General features: G+C 47.8%; 1 protein-coding gene across 3 annotated transcripts in view; it reads left to right on the top strand.

Annotated features, from left to right (window-relative positions):
• The window catches only part of VPS13D (vacuolar protein sorting 13 homolog D), a 273597-nt gene that overhangs the window by 48825 nt on the left and 202803 nt on the right, over positions 1-21969 (top strand). For all 3 annotated transcript variants that reach the window (XM_029578385.1, XM_029578384.1, XM_029578386.1), the window contains exons 21-25: positions 181-1212; positions 8360-8450; positions 10202-10328; positions 11908-12088; positions 18101-18283. In XM_029578385.1, coding sequence (XP_029434245.1) covers positions 181-1212; positions 8360-8450; positions 10202-10328; positions 11908-12088; positions 18101-18283 — 1614 coding nt within the window. The remainder of the gene's footprint in view (positions 1-180; positions 1213-8359; positions 8451-10201; positions 10329-11907; positions 12089-18100; positions 18284-21969) is intronic.

Genomic DNA, 21969 nt, shown 5'->3' with positions numbered 1-21969 from the left:
AGTATGAATTAAAAAAAAAAAAGTTCCCAATCTCGGAGACCTATCAAATCACTCTGAATTAACATTTAATATCTGAAATTTAACTAATACTGAGCTAAACTGTACTGTGTCCTGTTTAATTCTGCATGTAAAAAAACTTAAGAAAAACAGCATTTTAATTTGTGTCCATTTTCATTATAGGTTGTTTTAGCAAAGCATGTTTATGAGCAAGTTTTGCAAACGCTTGACAATCTGATCTACAATGAAGACGTGAATAAACTAACTATGAGTTCTGCTTTCTGTGCAAGTCCTAGTTCTCCCTCATCACCTGTTCTTCCGTTAAGGACTGAGTTCACAAATGAACCGAAAGCGAACAGACTGTTTGGTCATGGCAGCTTGACATCTGTTTCCAGCAAGTCCATTTCTGTTCAGGAATCTACACCTTTCACCCAGATTAACGCATACTTTAGTATATCTGAACTCCAGGTTCAGTTAAGTGGAGATCTCACCTTGGGTGCACAAGGGCTTGTCAGCTTAAAGTTTCAGGACTTTGATATTGAGTTCAATAAGGATCATCCTCAGACCTTATCCATACAAATCACGTTACGTTCTCTACTGATGGAGGACCTGCTGGAGAAAAACCCAGACTCCAAGTACAAGAACCTCATGGTGTCCCGAGGGGCACCCAAACCGTCTAGCCTGGCGCACAAAGAATATCTCTCCCAGTCTTGTCCTTCCATGTCCAATGTAGAATATCCAGAAATGCCTCGTTCTCTTCCTTCTCACGTAGAAGAAGCACCAAATGTCTTCCAATTGTACCAAAGACCAACTGGCACATCCCACAGAAGACAAAAAGAAGACAGAGGCTCTGAATATCCTGTGACCCCACCTCCATCGCCAACATCAAGCAGGTCTAGGACATCTTGTGCAAAAAACAACTTTGATGATTCCTTGGTTCATGTCAACGTGTTCTTGGTGGACAGGAAACATCCTGAATTTTCTTCCTGCTACCAAAGAGTTAACCGCAGTGTGGATGTTGATTTTAACTGCCTGGATTTTCTGATAACTCTGCAAACCTGGGTTGTAATCCTGGACTTTTTCAGCATTGGGTCTACGGCTGACAATCATGGCTTGAAGCTAGAATCTGAGGATATTCAGCACGCAGTCAAGTCGGAAACGAGTGTCTTAACTAGTACTGTCCAGGAACATGTCAACACTAAGCTGGATCTAAAGGTATTGGGGGCAGCTTGGGAGTGCTTAATTTTAGTGTAGGAATTCTAGAAGTAATCCTGTTTCTTTTTAACTTTTATTTTCCCCCAGCTGTAATTGAGTAGTAATCCCAGTAAGTAATTGTCGGTTACTGCTCAAATAAAGGTTAGAAGTGCCTTAGGGTAATTTTCAAAACTGTGTGAGCAAATTGCAAAATTTGCAGGTTCTGATACCCACAGATTTTGCACCGGTTCTCAAAGCAAAAGTATAAGCAAACTGCCCCAGGAAAAAAAGTGCCTATAGAGATTTGCACCTTCTTTCTCTACAGATACTTTTTTACAGCAAAAACAATGTGCAAAATTTTGGAAAATCCAAAATAATGTATGGTGTTGCTTTTCCCCCGGTACAATCCTGCCCTCGGGAACCCCGCCACGAAACCTTGGGTAAAAAAATTTGGTGCGTTGTGGAACAACTTGTGTGCTTTTACCCCCGTCCAGAGTGGTGAGCCAGTTTTACTCTGGTTAATGGCTTTGGAAAATCGCACTCCTTACGCTGAAGCCCAGGCAGTGCCAGCTTGCAGTAGGTCTGGTTCCCTGTACGTACCTGGATCAGTCCAGACAGTGGGTTATGTCCCCAATCCAGCAGATGGAGTCAGTCAAAGCTTCGAGGGGGCGTCACCACTAGTGCTACTACCCCCTCTGCAGGAGTTCAGTATCTTCTGACTCCAGCAGATGCGAGTAGGGAATACGGGTTGCTCCCGATTACCTTAGGCATTCCTTGTACTTCTCTTTCTCATTTTCTCTCTGCCTACTTATTTTTGGATCAAGTTTTGGTTTAAAAAAAAAAAAAAAAAAAAAAAAAAAAATTAAAAAGGATAAAGTTAATTAGAGGGCCTTAATTGGGAGGCGTGGCTTCCCTCTATGTTTGTCTGCTCTCTCCTTCTCCTTTCGTTGCGTGCGGGGTAAGTGCAGTGTTTTGTTTTTTGCTTCTTTCCCTGCAGTTTGCTTCGACGGACGGTCGCGGAGGCCAGTAGGACCGGCCTCTCCGCGTTCCCTCTCTTGCCTGCGGCCATTTTCGCGGCTCCTCGTGGGCTGCGGAGGCAGGCAGGGAGCTCGTCGTTGGCGGGTCGCGCGGCCTGGAAGGCCCCCCCGCGGTGCCGTCTTCATTCTCGGCGGGTTGTGCAGGCCGTCCGGGCCCCCCCGCAGCGGCGCTCCCGTTCTCGGCCCCCCCCGAGGCTCTGCCGGGTGATTTTTGCTCTGCCTGTTTTCCCTGCACAGCTCCGATGCCGCGGCCAGAGCGCTGCTCTGCTTGCGGCGAGCTGGGCTCGCGGATATCGAGGGAGGGCATCTGTGCGAGGTGTCTCCCCGGGGGGGAAGGCACCTCGCGGCCCCGCATCAATTTCCCTCGCCTCACAGGCTTGCCCGGGCGGCGGGGGCCGGCCCCTCCCCCATTCCTGGCGGGAACGGCGGCCATCTTACACTCTGCACGCCCTGAGGGGGAACAGACAGCGCTGGGGGCCGGGGATGCTGGGGAATCCCCGCCACATTTACTCCCGGAATCGGACCCGGAGACGGTCCCGCAGGGGCCGGGTTCCCCGGGGCCCCCGCCCCCGGAGCCCCCCTCGGGTAGACAGGGGTTTTCCCCAGAGTTTATTCTGTTGCTGCACACCGCATATCTGCAGAGCCTGGAGGCTCCCACGGGACCTCCTCCAAATAAGATACCGCGGCTCTCGCTACCTTCACCGGCCCCCCCCGCCCCGGCGGGTGTGGGGGCCCCTCTGCCTCCCGCTCGTGCCCGGCTCCCGGGCAGCTCGGGGACTGCGGGCTCAGGACCAGGTTCCCCTGGATCGGACCCGGCGGATCCGGGTCAAGCGGACTCCACTTCAGAGGGTGATGATCCGCACACGCTGCGCCTGTTCCAGCGGGAAGAGCTGGAGGACCTACTTCCACAGGTTATTAAGGAGTTGGACCTCGATCCACCGCCGGAGCCGCCCGCGCCCGTAGCGCCCGCCGTGGTCACTTCCTCAAGGAAGGGGGATCCGGTCCTGGCAGCCCGGAGGCCGAGGGCGCGGGCCTTTCCCATTCATGATTCTTTCCTTCAGCTTCTCACCGGGGAGTGGGATGCCCCGGAAGCTTCCTTTAAGGGCAGCCGGACCATGGAGAGGCTCTACCCGTTGCCGGAAGATTTTCTCGATCTCATCAAGGTACCTAAAGTGGACTCCGCGGTGACAGCGGTCACGAAGAGGACAACCATCCCAGTTACAGGGGGAGCGGCCTTACGAGACGCGCAAGATCGCAAGTTGGAAGTCTTCCTCAAGCGGGTCTTCGAGGTCTCCGCGGTAGGTTTGCGGGCGGTGATGTGTAGCTCGCTGGTTCAGCGTGCCAGCCTTCTCTGGGTTCAACAACTGCTCACGTCTCAGGTCCTACCGGCCGGGGAGGCCGCCCAGGCGGATAGACTGGAAGCTGCGGTTGCGTATGGGGCTGACGCCTCCTATGACCTGTTTCGGGTCCTCGCCCGCTCCATGGCCTCGGTGGTAGCGGCACGGCGCCTCCTATGGCTCCGCAACTGGGCGGCGGACACATCCTCCAAGTCGAGCCTGGGCTCCCTGCCATTTAGGGGCAAGTTCCTGTTCGGGGACGATTTGGATCAAATCATCAAGACGCTGGGGGAAAATGCGGTTCATCGCCTGCCGGAAGACAGGTATCGCTCCACCAGGGCGTTCTCGTCCTCGCGGACCAAAGCCAGGGCGCAACGGCGCTACCGGAACTACAGACCGGCGGCAGCCAGGCCCTCTGCCCCCAGGTCTCAGCCCTGGTCTCGCTCCTTTCGCGGGCGCCGCCCCGCGCGGCCCGCCCCCGCAGCTGGACAACCCTCTCCCAAGTCCTCGCAATGATGTTCAGCTCGCCCACTCCGCCATCCCCAGGATCGGGGGACGACTGGCGTTCTTCTACGAGGAGTGGGCGCAAATCACCTCGGATCAGTGGGTCTTGGACACCATCGGACAAGGTTACGCGTTGGAGTTTGTCCGCGCTCCAAAGGGACGGTTCATTTTCTCCCCTTGCGGCTCGGACACCAAGCGACAGGCGGTGCAGTTGACCCTGGACAGACTTTGGGAGATAGGCGCCATTGCGCCCGTGCCCTTCGAAGAGGTGGGCTCGGGCCATTATTCCATCTACTTCGTGGTGCCAAAGAAGGACGGATCCTACCGGCCCATTCTGGACTTGAAAGAAGTCAACAAATCTCTCCGGGTGGTTCGGTTCCGCATGGAAACGCTGCGGTCCGTGATCGCGGCGGTGCATCGCGGGGAATTCCTGGCCTCCCTGGACCTGACGGAGGCCTACCTCCACATCCCCATTCGCCGGGAGCATCATTGTCTTCTGCGGTTCAAGATCCTGGATCAACATTTCCAGTTTGTGGCTCTCCCGTTCGGGCTAGCAACGGCTCCGCGCACTTTCACCAAGATCATGGTGGTGGTGGCGGCTGCCTTGCGGAAGGAGGGGATTCTCGTTCATCCTTACCTGGACGATTGGCTCATCCGAGCGAAGTCTTTTCAGCATGGACAGGAGGCTGTGGCCAGAGTTATCGAGTTTCTGCAGTCCCTCGGATGGGTGGTGAATTTCTCCAAGAGCTCCCTGGTACCCTCGCAGCGCCTGGATTTCCTAGGGGCGACCTTCGACACCCGCCTGGGCGCGGTCTTTCTACGTCAGGACAAGGCGCGAGCCCTGCGGGATCACATACAACGGTTTTCTGCGTTATCGGTTCCCACCTCCTGGGACTATCTGCAGCTCCTAGGGGTGATGGGCTCCACCATCGACATGGTCCCTTGGGCATTTGCGCGCCTCAGGCCTCTACAGAGAGCGCTTCTATCACGTTGGAAGCCGCTTTCACAAGACTACCAGGTGCTCCTTCCTCTACCGCTGTTTGCCAGGAACAGTCTAACCTGGTGGATGAATCCGGAGAATTTGGCCCGCGGCATGTCTCTCGATCTGCCAAATTGGGTCGTGGTAACCACCGACGCCAGTCTAGTAGGATGGGGAGCGGTCTGCGACCGCAGCGCCACGCAAGGGACGTGGTCCGCGGAGGAATCGAAGTGGTCCATAAATCTACTGGAGACCAGAGCGGTCAGATTAGCGCTCCAGCACTTCCTGCCACTCCTCCGGAACCGGGAGGTCAGGATCTTATCGGACAATGCGACGACGGTGGCCTACATCAACCGACAGGGCGGCACCCGCAGCCCGCAGGTCGCGCTCGAAGCAGAAATGCTGATGCAGTGGGCGGAGCGGTATCTGGCCCGCCTGGCGGCCTCGCACATCGCGGGCGTGGACAACGTACAGGCCGATTACCTCAGCCGTCAGCTCTTGGACCCCGGGGAATGGTCCCTCTCCGACGAGGCGATGCAACTGCTCGTTCGACGGTGGGGACCCCCCCACCTCGATCTCATGGCGTCCGCACGAAATACCAAGGCTCCCCGGTTCTTCAGCCGCCGGAGAGAGCGGGGAGCAGAGGGCGTGGACGCTCTCGTACTCCCGTGGCCGGCCAACCTGCTTCTTTACGCGTTCCCGCCGTGGCCGCTGGTGGGAAGGCTACTCCGCCGCGTAGAGGTACACCAGGGTCCGGTGATCTTCGTCGCTCCGGAGTGGCCAAGACGACCTTGGTTTGCGGACCTGCTCCAACTGGTGATCGACGGACCCATCCGTCTGGGACATCTCCCCCGCCTCCTTCACCAAGGCCCGGTATTTTTCGACCAGGCAGAACTCTTCTGTCTTGCGGCCTGGCTTTTGAGAGGCGCCGCCTCCGGCGCCGGGGCTACCAGGAGGCGGTAGTCTCAACACTGCTGCGTTCTCGAAAGACTTCGACGTCGGTAGCCTATGTGCGAGTCTGGAAGGTGTTCGAGCTGTGGTGTGCCGGACTGGACACGAGTCCCTCTGAGGCATCGGTTCCTCAGATCCTTCAGTTTCTGCAAGCAGGGGTGGACAAGGGACTTGCCTACAACTCACTCCGGGTTCAGGTGGCCGCCCTTGGCTCGCTCCTGCGGGACGGGGGTTCCCTGCTACAACACCCGGATATTCTCCGTTTTCTCAAGGGTGTCCAACACATGCGACCTCCGGTGCGGAATCCTTGTCCCTCCTGGAGTCTCAACCTGGTGCTACGAGCCATGTCAGGACCTCCGTTTGAACCACTGCGGAATGCGACGATCAAGGATCTCACTCTCAAGGCGGTGTTCCTGGTGGCTATCTGCTCCGCTCGGCGCATCTCGGAGCTGCAGGCCCTGTCGTGCAGAGAACCCTATCTCCGGTTCTCGGATTCCGGGGTTTCGATTCGTACGGTTCCCTCCTTCCTCCCGAAGGTGGTGTCCGCGTTCCATGTGAATCAGACGGTGGAGCTTCCTTCCTTCTCCGCTTCGGAACCGAGGTCTCTCCGGCTTCTGGACGTCAAGCGCACCCTGCACCTCTATCTGGAGGCTACGAATGACTTCAGGACTTCTGACCATCTCTTCGTCCTCTGGTCCGGCCCTCGGAAGGGAGCTCAGGCCTCGAAGACGACCATTGCCAGATGGTTGAAGGCTGGCATTGCCGCTTCCTACATTGGGGTGGGGCGGACTCCCCCACCTGGTATTGTCGCGCATTCTACACGCTCTCAGGCGGCCTCTTGGGCGGAGACCCGCTCGGTCTCCTCTCAAGAAATCTGTAGAGCAGCCACCTGGAAATCGCTACACACTTTCTCCAGACACTATCGTCTTCACCTCGCTTCCTCGGTCTTTGGACACTTTGGTGAGCAGGTTCTACGAGCGGGTCTCGCAGGACCCCACCCGGTTTAGGGACGCTTGGGTACATCCCACTGTCTGGACTGATCCAGGTACGTACAGGGAAAAGAAAATTATTACTTACCTGCTAATTTTCGTTCCTGTAGTACCATGGATCAGTCCAGACGCCCACCGCATTTGGGTTTTTTATTTCTGCTCGACAGTTTTGCCGCTACTGGATGGGAGTATTTTCTCTCTCTCTCGATTTCTCAGTTTTTCACTGTTTGTCACAGTTCCGTTTCTGGGGGTGACACGCTGACCTTTTGACCTCCCACCCGTTGGTGGGACAGGTACGGTTTTGTTGCTTAGGTTATGCGGCTGTTTTCGCCGTTGATTAAACTTGATCCAATCTGGGGGTTCTTTGTTTACTCGGGCTTTGATATACTCGATACTGAACTCCTGCAGAGGGGGTAGTAGCACTAGTGGTGACGCCCCCTCGAAGCTTTGACTGACTCCATCTGCTGGATTGGGGACATAACCCACTGTCTGGACTGATCCATGGTACTACAGGAACGAAAATTAGCAGGTAAGTAATAATTTTCTTATCTAGCCAGTGCTATCAGTCCCTGACTTTCCTGCATTCTGTGCCCTTTAAATGGGAAACAAAGGCAAAACATCTGGTCCTTGTCCTGTCTTCTTTTAAAAAAAAAACCAAAAAACCCTTATTTTTAAGCTTTTTAAGATGTTCCTAAATGTGTTGATCATTTTGAATGGACAGCAGTTCTAATAGCCAAACTGAATTGGAAACCGTTGGCGCTGTAGTTTTGTTACATGCACGTATAACGCCCTCAGTGCGGGTGAAGATATTCATTTGGATTGAGACCACCATGATGTATGCGTAGCAGGGGCGGATTCCCGCTGACGACCGACCCGGGGATTCGCCAGCCAGGAGATACCACATGGTCTGCCGAACGCGTGTCACAGCCGCGCTCGGCAGACCACGTGACTAGGACGACCGGCCCACCGGGGGATGCCCGATCCCCCGATAGGGCAATCCGCCCCTGATGCGTAGAATTGTGATATCCGGGACCCCTGCACAGCAGATTTTTGGAGAAAAGTTTTTGCCCTGTGAAAATAAGTAGTACAGGGTTTCCGAAATCTGGTCCTGGTGATCCCACAGTCGTAGACTTTTCAGGATATCCACAACGAATGTGCCAGAGATGAATTTGCATGTACTGGGTCTCTGATGTATGCATATTTATCTCCTGTATATTCATTGTGGATATCCTGAAAACCCAACTGGCCGTGTGATCCCCAGGACAGGTTTGGGAAGATTTATAGAAAGTCTTTTGTCTTTGAGATACTTACTTGGTTTCCCTAATGTATTAATTGCTTTCTTATTGGGTTTTGTTGTTTTTTTTTGGTCAGGTACATTCACTGTCGTTAGTACTGAATAAGACAACCAGTGAATTAGCAAAAGCAAGTGTATCAAAACTGGTAACACATCTGGAAATGATTGGTGAGTTCAGACTTTTTTCCCGTAATACACCTAAATTATGCACGTGAGCCAAAAAAAAAAGAGGCTCACAAACTAATTCAAAGATCCTGGGATCAATGTTGGGAGATGGGGGAAAAGTGAGATTAATTTTTGGCCAAACCTGCTGCTGATTAGCTGGTCCATCTTGGATTTCTGTACATCTGTGTCCAGCCTTGCTGAGATCCGTGGGGTTTGTCAAACTCAACCCAGGCAGAAATTCACCAGCTCTGAGGTTGGAAGGGTACGGGATAGATCTTGCTTTGCAGTGTCTGCGAGTGTGGTATCGCAGTACTGCGCTTCGCCTGGACATACTCTGCGTGGAAAACTGAAGCCGAAGTCGTGGGTAAAACGGAGCCTTTCAAGAAACGAAATGAAAGAGAATGTGGCTGGTGTGTATCCCCTGCCCGCTATTTTCAACCTTGCAACCTGAATTTGCCTGTGTATGTCTGCAAGCGTTAATAAAGAGAGGAAAGGAGCCGGTCTGGCATGCAGCCTGCCAACAAGAGCCAAAGAGTTTGCCCTCATTGCCGTACTGCCAGACGGGAGTGAAATTTCAGTTCAAAGTAGTGTTGAATTTTTTTGTGGTGGTGGTGTGTTTTTCTTTTTTTAATTACAGATTTTCCAGTTCATTTGGATAAAATAAATCCGCATGTTATGATCCCAGTACCGTAGCCAAGCAGAAATCTCCAGTCCATGACACGACTGGAGTTACTGGACGAATACAGAGAACTCCCCTTATTTAGTGTTGGGATTTTATTGCCTAATCACTTTTCTGTTTTCTAAAATCAGAAGCTCTGAGCTAGGGTGATTGGGGCGGGGGGGGGGGGGGGGATGCTAAATTGATAGCTTTTTAAGCATGGTTCTCTGAAGCATACTGGTCCAGTCTGAGAATCCTGCCATCCCATAAAGAAATGTGCTTCCAAACGTTCCTTTCTGTTTATTGTAAAGACAAACCTCTAATTCAGAAGAGTGTAGCTGGCCCAATTTGCCAACTGCAAGTTAGGATTTTACAGCATGACTTGATTACCATGTGAAATGATTTAGGGCAGGGCTAGGGAACCCTCCAATCCTCAAGGGCCAAAAACTAGTCAGATTTTCAGGATATCCCTAATGAATATGCAAAAGCTAGCTTTGCATGCAATGGTGACATCTTATACAAATCTATCTCATGCATGTTTATGAGGCTTCTCCTGAAAACCCAACTGCTTTATGGCTCTTGAGAATCCAAGGTTCCCCACCCTGTATGGGCCTGCTTCACCCTGACGTGCTGGATTTTACAAGGTCCTTGTTGGCCATGTATGGAAGACCAAAATTAACCCGTGTAAATAGTTCATCTAGGGGCTGTTCATGTACTTGCCTGGCATCCTGCACAGGGGAGAGAGTTCTGCCTGTCTTTTTATGAACACTTTGCACACAGGCACATGTTAACCCAGTTCTGCAAAAATGTGTTTCCAGTTGCATTCAGATACCATAAAAGCACAAACCAGTGGAGGGGGGGCAACAACTGGATGAGTTTGAGGAGATGTTTTTCTTTGTTAGGATAGGGGATTTCTGAGTGTACTTGGTGAAAGTAACAGTTCTTGTAACATCTCAGACTTTTTTCATTGCTCGGTCAATCAGTGAGGATAAATGGACTGAAACAGTAGTATAAAATACACCCTGACGGCTTGATTATTAACTCTGCCCTTGGAGTTCTTTCACAATGACTAATTTTTCCTTGTATTGTGTTGCAGAGGGCGATTTAGTCCTGCAAGGCAGTATTGGAAGCATGTCTCTAAGTGACCTGACCACACACGGAGAGCTCTACAGAGAGCGCTTTACAACCAGTGGTGAAGAGGCCCTCATATTTCAGATCCTTAAGTAAGGGTGCTGGCACTTTTTTCCTGAGGAAGTCCATTAACTATTCACAATCCCCAGAGTGCTTTATACGATACTGAGCTTGTGGTTTTATCCTTTCTATCACGTGGCCTTGCCTTGAACGAGCCACAAGAAAAGCATTCTGTTGTCCATTTTTGTAATTAATAATGTGTGTTGTATGCTTGTTGCGGATAAAGTGAGGAGTTGGATTAGGTCAGTATTAACCGAAGAGTCCAATGGGTAATGTTTACGTTGTCCATCTGTACTCTTAACATTATACATTGCAGGTCTCACTGATAATAGAGCCGTTCATTTTATGAGATGGTTGGGTGTTCTGAGCAAAACGCACTTAACTTTACAGACTCTTTAAAAAAATAAATAAATAAATAAAAAAATTTAAAAAGCATGCCTCCTAGCTATACAGAAGCCACTAGAGGTCAGTATTATTCCATCTAAATCTATACCGTTATTCTTTGGTTTGCAATTTCTGGGCTACCACAATCGAAATTTTATTAAAATCAAATATTTTTTGGATATGTTTATGAAATTAATAGCTAGAGTTTTGCTTTATGACCTTGGTGAGATGCAGAGAGCAAAGTTGCCATCCTTGGCTCAGACACATTATCAATACAAACTATTGAGGTGCAAGTTGGACTGGTTTTCAGGATGACAGGACCTCATAGCACTGTTTGTATTGTATATAAATCATCTGTATTTTATTTCAGTGCTGCAAAGGTGTCTCATGAGTATTCACTATAAATATCCTAAAAGCTGGACCTGTTTTCATCCCTAAAAGATCAATGTTGGTTATCTATGTGTTAAGCCATTACCTTCACATCTGCACTGTTTTCTCAATTACAGCTATATTTATCAAACCATGTCTCACATTAATGTGCTCTCTTTCTAAATAGGCCCCTTTGCAAACAGTGGTAGGCGTGGTAAATGACATGACATGGTTTGACAAAAATATCCTTTAATGAGAAAATACATAAAATAAGACACCTGACCACATAGTTAACAGTGCCAGGCAAGAGAAGGTCAGGAACAAACAGAAAATATGTATGAAAGTGAATTTGTTAATATTAAAAATGTAGGTTCTTCCATAACATATTAAAAATCTATTTATCCACATGTTATAATTTCATACAATTTATTTTCCCAAATAAATACAACTAAATTAGGTATAGACATAAGCTGAAAACCCCTTTATACTAGAACCAGAAGTACATGCTCCAGGATGCCCGTGCTCATGCATGTCTGCAATCCACAAATATGCATGGATCTGAAAAAAAAAAAAACCCTTCCCCCGTCAGAGTCCTCATGTCCCACCTGGCAAGTCCTGAAAATGTGGGTAGGATGTCAAACAAAAATATTATTGGGGATAGACACTCTCACACCTTGTAAGTCTTTCCACCCCCCCATCACCTTAGTAAGCTAAAAAAACCCGTTAATCTGTACTTCCAGACTCAACACAATCCAAAAGTGCATGCAAGAAACTACACCTTATGAACACCGCTCAGTTAAGACCTGTTTGGTAGTCTTTTTGGGTCTGTGGCTTTTCATTCTTTCGTTACTTTCCCAGATACGGATTACCCGACCCCTTGCTGCAGAGGGAGTGTGACATTCGTGTCAGCTTGCAGATGGCATCGGTGCAGTACGTCCATACCCAGCGCTTCCAGGCAGAGGTGGTCGCTTTCATCCAGCACTTCACACAGCTGCAGGATGTCCTAGGGCGCCAGAGAGCAGCCGTGGCGGGACAAACAGTAAGGTTCTGTCTTCCCTTTTGGGGTGGTAATAAGCAACTTGATAGGAACTCTTATTAACAGGGATTCTGTCAGTGAAGACAGGGTGACTCGTGAGGAAGACAGGGGGTGTGGTGTGAAGGCAAAATTAGCAGCTCCTGGAGGTAGTGCGAAACCCTGTGGTCGGACTTGGGGTACAAGCATACCGGGTTCCAACAGAAGCCATGGTGTGTGCCTCCTATGGACCTATTGACCCATGTTACTCCTATCCTACTCTGCCAAGGATATATCCTAGGAGTTTGACTCTGCAAAATATTCCTGCTTATCCGAGTCCGTTGTTGTTGTCGTCGTCTTTCTCTTTGGTTCTTTCAAGTCCCCTATTTAAACCAACACCCCAGACCCCCTTCCATGCCTTTGTCATTCAGCTTTGTAATGATCCACCCACAGCTCGCTGTTGACAGGGTTGTAGGATTGGCCGCTCTGCGCAGGTTACCTCCGGCTTCTTGGAAGCCTGATGCAGCCGCATCACCACTCTCAGTGTGGATTTGTATTACCCTCTCTTTGGTGCCTTAAAGCTCTGTGTGACTGAGAAAACCCTCGAGCCCCCGCCTTACTTCTTCTACCTGATAACCTCTCCCCCACCTGCCCCTTCCACCATGCTGTGTGTCGGTCCCAAGCATGTTTAAATGCTGTCACAATGTTTGTTGCTTACAACCTCTGCTTGTACTGCTAGTCCAGGCATCTCTCATCCTCTCGTTAAAGAAATATTTTCTCATATTTCCTCTAAACTTTCTTTTGTCTTATGTTCAGTCTTTTCAGTTGCTAGTATTATGTATTTCTAATTTATGGTAACTTTTGTCAACATGAGGGTTTTTGGTTTTTTTTCATAAAAATTACTCTGAACTGAAATGTCAGTGGTTTATAATAAATATTTTTGCTGTTGGGCCCAGCAGTTTTCCTCCTGCTCCTTTGGACTTCCAGTTAACTCAAAACTGACCTCTACTGGGACTTCATTACTATGTCTTCATTTGTAGCCCCCCCCCCCCCCCCCAGGTGTGCTCCACGCTTTTAATTCTTGCCGGCGTCCCTTCTAGCTCAGCCGCTGCCGTGGCTGGCCTTGGCCACTGCTCTCTCTCCACAAGGTGGCGCGCGTGCGCCCTGAGCGTGGGCCCGTAGGTGGCGCTGTTATGCAATGGCTGGGGCTCTCTCTTTCCATCGATCTTCTGATCAGCAGGCCACAGCCCTGCGATCGAGGTTCACTCCATTTTAGTTTTTCAGAGCCTGCTTGGTTTTTGGTTCCTGGGTACTTGAACCGGCAACAGTGTTGCAAGGGGCTGCTGCTGGACAAAAGTGTGGACTCATAACTGTACAAGTGCCTTATCAAGTCGGGTTTTCATGATCACCAAACCACTTGTTTTAACTAAATCATCTACCGGAGGAGGAGGTCTTTCAAACTCTGGTCTGCCCGATCAGTTCTCCTCCTGAACAGAAATGTTGATTTTTTGCCCAAACTTGCATTCCCTGTACGAGTTTTCAAGGCAGACACTGTGGGACTTTCCATGCTGGCAGCTCTCTCGTGCAGCGTTGAACATGTCCAGTGCTGACGAGGAAAATCAAAAACAGGCAACTTCCTGCACTCTTTTGTTCTGTTGTCAGCTCTTTAAATAACCAAAAAATTGAGCTAGCCGAAAAAGTAAGGAATCTGGGAGTAATAATGGACCCAGAAATCAACCTGAAGCAACACATATCTATAAAAGTAAGAGAAGGCTACGCAAAACTTATGGTCCTCAGAAGATTGAAACCATTACTCACACCCGCCCACTTCAGAACAGTATTGCAAACACTTATCTTTTCCAGCACTGACTACTGCAATGCACTCTTACTAGGACTCCCAAGCACATCGATAAGACCACTCCAGATACTTCAAAATACTGCAGCCAGAATACTGACGGGGAAAAAAGAGGAGGGACCATATAACAAACTCTAGCAGACTTACATTGGATACCCATCGAATACAGGATAAATACAAAGCCTTATGCACCATACACAAACTAATATATGATAAAGAAGCAGACTGGCTAAACATAGCCTTACGAGTACACGTTCCACAAAAAAACCTCCGCTCAGCAAACAAAGCACTACTAACAATCCCTTCAGTAAAGTCAGCAAAATTAACCCAAGTGAGAGAAAGGGCTTTATCATTGGCTGGGCCCATACTATGGAACACGATGCCACCCGAACTCAGATTACAGAATAATCTCAAAACTTTTAAGAAAAATCTAAAAACATGGCTCTTTAAAAAAGCCTTCACTAAAGAGTGTGGAGGGTAGAGAATAAAAGTACAGGGTAATGCAGATGAGAATGAATTTACTCAATCCTACATTTATTTATTTATTTTTAACTTTTATATACCGACATTCTTGCATTAAATGCAAATCATGCCGGTTTACAGTGAAACAGAAAAAGCAGGAAAAAATTCCTTTGTCGAATACAATGAAACAGCTTAGTTAACAAAGGAAACATAAAAATAAATTTTTACATATACACGAAGGGGTGCATAAAGGGGAGAGCCCCTTTGGTGCGCGACGCCTGGTGTTGAGGCTGTCTTAACTGTCCGATGTTAGTGACGTCATGGGGGGGGGGCGGGTCTAATGATCGCAGCACTTACATCGCTGCTTCTTTCCAGTTCCAGGTGAAGATCAAGCTGTTTCCTTCACTTCCCATAGATAGTAACTCAATAATATACCTGGACTTCACCAACATTACTCAAATAATGATTTTATTTATGAAATTGTAACCGAACTTTATTGGCACCTATTAGAATGTACGATATCCTACATTTACTTACCTTAGTCTATGTGCCTATTTGTAAACCGTTGCGATGGTATATAACTTAGCGACGGTATAGAAAAGTTTTTAAATAAAATAAATAAATAAACCACCTTATAAGCTTGTATTTTACTTTTCGCTGTAACAGAAGAGAGAGAAATAACTTCCCAGCTCCATTGGCAGCCTAAACAGCGGGTACATATAAATATGTAATTCTCTGTTAGCTGCTTTTTAGGCAGCAAGTGAGGGAGCGTGGTACACGTGGTCCTGGGAAGCTTATGCCAGCATCATCTTTATTCTTTGAAGCACACGTGGATCCCGAAGCCTGGTTCAAGTGACACTATTCACCAGCATTACCTCTGCCATCCAGAACAGGAAAATACATTTCTTGGGTTTTAATAAAAACTTTACTTAAAGAAAATAGCTTCAGAATTCTTTAGGCTGGAAAGCAGTGGTGATTTGATTTGCTCAAAGTTTAAAGTTGCCCATTTCTTCCAGTTCTTGGTCTTTTCCTGATGCAGTGGTGTAACGAGATATTTTTGCTCCTGGGGCTTCTGTTACCCCTCTATTCCCCCCCCCCCCCCCCCCCAACTTCCTTAGGCTTTCGTGGATTCTTTCTTCCCTCCCACCGCTGCCTCTCCTCACTTTGTAGCTTTGGTTGGGCTTCAGGGCTGGGCCTGGCAACGGCTGATGAGCCTGGGTCCTGATCCCAGCGCAACCTCAGCAGCCCCCCTCTTCCCACCCATGCATGGGGCTTCCTGATTGGAGACCCCCCACTATCTTCTGCTGGGCCGAGGACCAGCCCCAAGGTTTTATGTCCCCAACATACCTTTCTTGTATTTATTTGCATTGAGATAGAAGAAAAAATGGGTACCTTTTTATCATGCGCAATTAGGTAAAATTATTGAATGTAGAAATGCCTACTTTTTTGGTTGTCTCTTGCTTGCCTCCCCTCCACACCCCCAAAATAAAATCAATATCTCACTGCTTAGCATGGCAATAACCAACACACCCGTTAGCTGGCTTCATGCTCTCTGTAACGCAGTTCTGCTCACGTAGAGCGCTCTGTTGGTCTGTAAGAGTGAACGTGAGAACAAGAGGAAAATCAAAGGAAGGACTGGATCACATTCTTGGATTTCTGTCTTCAGATGAGCCTTTGTCTTTTTCTCCTTTAACGGAGTGACTGATCCTTTCTGGAATTTGTAATCCCAGTTGGTTAATCTGATTTGTGGTAGACATCCGAGCATGGAAGTCCCCCCCCCCCCCCCCCCCCCTTTTATTTCCAACCCTCCTCCCCTCAATTTGCCGGTCAGCTCTCCATATGTTTTAACTTTTTCAGTATAATCTGTTTTCACTAATACGGAGCTGACGAAAGGCGTTTGTCAAACGTAATGATGTACAGCTGCAATTATTTAATGTCTTCCAGTCTCAAATTACGGCAGATAATGATTCGTAAGTAGACTGTAATGTAGCCCTGGCTCCTGTTTTATTGTTCAAAATTTCTCTTAATCTGATGGGTAAAAGTTCAGTGTGCTTGCTTCTTAGCCTGAGAAATATGATTTATTTATTTTTTTATTCCATTCTTCCTGCTCCAAACCGATATCTTAGAGCAGTAGTACCTGCAAAGATATTTGTAAAATCAGTTGGTGGCACAACAAACAAAATCAACAAGATTGCCTTTGTCCCCCTTCTGATTTGTATTTCCTTTCTGCGAGGCCTTTGAAGGCTCCTGTACAGCCACTCCCACTGTATACTAATAGTGACCGGAACCGCTATGGGTGGACGCAGAGTTTGCCAATGCTCTGTTCTGCTATGGTCGAGTTGCGTTTCTGAAGTTTAGAAAGTACAGTGTTGCAGAAAGATGGGCAAGCTAAGAAGGCCCGATCCCATCTCCCAGCTGCCCATAACCTTCATTTTGATCGTTTAACATGCGCTAAGTGATGAGGGTGAGACCGGGCCTGGAAGGGGAGGGCAGGGGAAGTCGCTGCAGGCTCCATGGAATATAGGGGCTGTGTTTTCTGTATCTCCCCCAGACCCAGCAGGAGAGGGGAGAAGACCCGAGTCCTCCCTGACCTAGGGAGCCCCTCCATGAGTTGCCATTTGCTATTAGTCTTAAGTGAATGGGGGTGCGAGTCTGGCAGCTCCCATCAGAAACCCGTGCAGACCCGTGGTGTTGCGAACAAAGCATGACTATAGCGCTGTCAGCCATGGGGAAGCACATACCAAAAACAAGAGGAGCGGAGGCTCACATTTTATTCAGTTAGACAGAATGAAAATTGTAAGAAATATAATTGGATAGAAAAGCGTATATTTAGGAATTTTTTTGTGGCCCAGTAAATTCTTTTCACTTACTGGCTCAATTGCTAAATTACACTTTGGGCAAAAATTGAGCACTGGCGCAGTACCAACAACTTTACATGAATTTAAGTTGTACTGCTACATGGTGTTATTGCTTTCCAAAAAAGAGGTGTCTGAATATTCAGCTAATCAAGAAATCTGCTTGCTCAGTGGTGCCAATATGTACTTGGAGTAAGACCAAGCCTCCTGCTTGCACCAGCAGTGGGATGACCTACTGACCTTAGTGACACCTGTGGTATAAATGGTTATGTTTCTTAGGGCAAAGATGATGTTGGTGAAGGAAATGACTCATGACCACAGGAAGTTAAGAAGAGCAACACATAGTTAGCTGATGACATCCCCCACCCAACTGAGTGCTGGGATCAGAAATGTTATAGAAGTATAAAGGCAATTGTGCCTGACTTAAGGTATATTCACTGTTAAGTTAAAAAAAAAGAAAAATCATCATATTCTTCTATTAAATGCTTCTGTATGCACTGCTGTACAGATACATAAAATACAGCCCCCTATACTCCATGGAGCTTACAATCGAGTTGAGATACATAGGCAAGACAGACAATTTCTAGTAATCACTTAAGTGTTACAGTAAAACATGTTTAACATGCGAGGGTCAAGCTCAGAAGGAGTCAGGCTTTTCTTAAAGGGGTAGGGTCTTTTAGTGGGTCTCGCTCAAGGAGAGCTAGAACAAGACTCATCAATTCAGGGAGGCTGTGCCACAAGACAGGAAGCATGACGTCTGGGATTAGCAATGGAGGAGAAGGGCACAGAGAGGAGCAGCTTGCTCCGCAGGATTATAGCAAAGAATTTGAGATGATGTAACTGTATTGTTCTACGTCTTCTTCCTAGGTGAGAGACAAAGCTCAGAGAGCATCTCGTATTCTCCTGGATATAGAAGCGGGCGCTCCTGTGCTGCTTATCCCAGAAAGCTCCAGATCCAATAACCTGATTGTGGCTAATCTTGGAAAGCTGAAAGTCAAGAATAAGTTTCTCTTTGCAGGTAGTCCAGGTACCTTCTCGTTGCAAGACAAGGTAAGGAAAATTCAAAGGTCCTGCCCTGTATTTAAGTGATTGAGTGGGGGAGGGTGGTTGAGACGGGTATGAATCTACGCATACCTTGCAAATGGAGGCATGATTGCTGCTATTCCCTTTATGTGGAGAGGTAGTTTTATTTTCAACACACACCTGTTGTACGCTGTCTCTGAAATAAAAAAAAGAAAGCTAATGTATAAAGAATTTAAAAAGAGCAAACCCATGTAGAGACTTGGTGTGAATGATCACAGTCATCTGTACTCATCGAGGAGCAAGAAGCCGTGCATTTGATTGGGTTTGTAATTTGGAAAAGTAGTTTATACATATCTAAATAAAACTTCTTTATAAACTAGAGGCATGGAAACGGCCCATTGACTGGGGAGTTACAGCCAGTATGGTACATATAAATATCCTAGTGAAAAATGTAAATGGCCATGGAGAAAGACCAGCTGGCCCATCCGGCCTGCTTAGACCAAGACTCTTCCCCTCCAGTATCCACCACTTGACCAGAGGGGCACATAAGTTCCCTACCCGATGCTCCCTCTCGACTCCTCTTCTCACCCACCCCACTCCACAGCCTTAGGGAAATACCTTGTGACTGGGGAGCTGCTGAAGGGATGACTAATCAGGAGAAAGAGGAGGGAAGGGAGAGGACACGTCACTTGGAAGAAAAGCTAAGGAACCGCTGGAGTCCTAGTAAATTGGGAAAGTAACCTTGCTGCACTTCTCTTCATCTCCTCTTCTCATCCTCCAGCTCTGGCCTGCTAAGCTGTCGTTTATTCCTCTGATCTCTCTATCTCTCCAGCTTCAGCTCCTGGGGCTTTTTTATTTTGTTTTGTACCTTAGAGTTGGGCTAGAGGCATGATTGAACCCAGCGTAGCACAGGAGTGTAACAAAGTAAGGGCAGGAGTGGCCAACTCCAGTCCTCCAGAGCCCCAAACAGGCCTGGTTTTCAGCACATCCACCATGAATATGCACGAGAGAGATTTGCATGCCCTCTCTCATTGCGGACATCCTGAAAACCAAGCTTGTTTATGGCTGTGGAGGACCAGCGTCCACCCCGCCCTCACTAGGAACATTTAAATAAATGTGTTGGGAGCAGTGTGGCTGAGGGATGTTGAGAGCTCGGATAGGAGCAGCGGCATGGGAAATTTAAGTCTGGAAAGCCAGATTTCCAATGATGTACACAGGCTACGTTTTCCATTGCTCTTGGTGCCAAGGGCCTGTTAGATGTTCTAATAACACCAGCTGCAGTAAAATTCTTTATCTAAATGGGGGGGTTTCAGTCTGCCTTGGCTTTTGGAGTTATATTTTTCTTAACTTTGGGCATATATTGAGCACCATCTGTGGTTCCCCTTCCTCTTTCATCCTGCCCATCTTTTAAGTGCCAGAAGCTGTCTACTAGCCTTGTCCCGCATCTGTCTGGGGCTCTCCAGCAGGTATCTTTCTCCAGTAGTTCTATTATGCTTGGTCACATCACTTACCGTATGATAGCCTGCTGGCCTTTCATTTCAATGTTGTTTTTCCTTGTTTGTCCTCAAGGATTTGATTTTGCGTTGCTCTTCGTACAAGGATCCCGTTCTGATAGAGGTACCATGACATTGGCTTGCAGAGTTGTTTAAATGTTCCTTATGGAATTCGACAGTCACTGAGAAATTTATTTTTAAGTTTAGCTGAACGATAATTAAATCATCATAGTCACAGTTTTCCAGAGCGGTTTTTGTGGGATGTGCCTTTGAGGGAAATTCCTATGAAAATGCATAAGGTTCTGCACAGGACAGTTTGGATATCCTTATTTTTTATTATTTTTTTTTTTTAATAAAGAGAAGCAGACATGCAATCTTAAGTACCAAATAATAAAAGTCCAAGTATAAACATCTCTGTAATAAAGGGAGAGCAGTTATATAACATTGGTATCTTGAATTGTTAACATGATTCGGTCTTTATAGTAGCATTACAGTCAGAACCTGGAAAAATCACTCATTGCCCCTGAATAGCATAGCATTTAATAGTTAGGGTGCGTAGACCAGTATGGCCAAAAGTCACCCCAAATGGAGTCCTAGGAGTCCAACCGCACCTTTAAAAGAATGCGACAGCCTCTCACTAGGAGCGATCTCAAAGGGCTGAGATTTCAGTGTTCTACGGATATCCTTATCTTGTGGAATTCCATAAGGAATGGTTTGGAATCTTAACCTATTGCAGTGATGCCTTCATCTTAAACTTCCTTCTTTGCTGAAAATTTCTCCGTTTACATGGAGCTGTATCTGCAACATATGCCTTATCACAGCTACTTATTGTAAAAATACATCTTATAAATTGTAATTGATTGCTGTAGAAGTGATCGGCAACCATTTGTCTGCTTGCATTGGACTGCATAGTCTTTAAATTCTACATCACAGTCTATTTGAAGAATCTATTTGCAAGCAGTTTTTGCTAGAGGCAAGGAAACACGCCCTGTTTTCTTTTGGGGTGGGGCAGTGAGTTTCCCTGCTTCCTCAGAACTCTGTAAAATAAATAAATAAATAAATAAAAAGTGCACAGATCTTCTCAGGAAGAGTCCACGGGAGAAGGCAAACGCTGCAGAGCCCTTTCAGAAGGCATAAGTCGGAGACAATACCTGCAGACGGCGTGGCAGGAATCTGAGGCCTACCCCGGCCTCTATTACGCTTTTTTGCTCCCATTCTGTGTCAGCGGCATCGCAAGTGAGAAGGCTTAAGATCTTCCAGCAAGCCCTGACCGCTTCACCGTAGTGGTCACTAGGGTGCGGCCACTGTGCCGCTCTTTGCTCTGTACGTGCTCTGTCTGCCTTCAGCAGCAGGGGATGTTGCCTGTACCATGACCTGGCTGACCCGAAGGCCCCCATATTTTCTCCCTGTCGATTAACAGTACATTAACCACAGAGACATTCAGTCAGCTTTGCACTCAGCGTTTTACAAAGAAAAAAATACATAGGTGCTGGCCATACGTTATTATATTTGGATGTACATGTGAATAGTGGCACAGGCTGTGGGCACAGTCCTAAGGTTCTGCTTTTTCACTTTCATTACTTTTGCATGCCTTGATTTTTACCTCTTTTGTGTAGCAAATTCACCGATGAATTAATAACATGGTTTATCCTTTCCATGTTATTCCTTGTGGCTGTTTTGTAAAACTTTGAAATGAAGCTGCCGTATTTGCTTTCTTCTCATGGTGCTGCTGTTTGGGAGCACTACGGGTCTGAATGCAGTTCCTGGGTGTACAAGCACGTGTGATGGACTTATCCGATTAGGCTGGAGTTAGTTTGGCATTTATAGAGCGTGCTTTTTAGCATTTGGCATGGAAAATACGTGTGCAGCTGGGTTTATTACTTGTTAATTTGGCAGCTTGATGTCCCCCTTTCCGTGCTTTGGCCATTGCTTGCCAAATTGTTCTGTGTTCAGGTCCGCCCACATCCATTTCTTTCCTCGTCCCCCTCTTGCGTTCTTGCAGAATGCCTTTCTCTTACCCCCCCCCCCCCCCCCACCCCAGCTACACTGTTCTGCCTGCTGTGCGGGCAGATGTGCACACGTAGGGGCCGTATGCACGTACTTTTCCCTGTGGGGTTTGGAATTACACACCCGTGGGGTGGGTTTGTTTTTTTTTTTTGTGTTTTCCATACCATGCCTTCACATTAGGAAGCATAAACGTGTGCGGGCGTTTTTGATGGG

The sequence above is a fragment of the Rhinatrema bivittatum genome, chromosome 15 (assembly GCF_901001135.1).
Source record: "Rhinatrema bivittatum chromosome 15, aRhiBiv1.1, whole genome shotgun sequence".
Classification (NCBI taxonomy): Eukaryota; Metazoa; Chordata; class Amphibia; order Gymnophiona; family Rhinatrematidae; genus Rhinatrema; species Rhinatrema bivittatum.
Note: the sequence above shows the minus strand (reverse complement) of the source record. Positions and strands in the feature narration are given on the sequence as shown.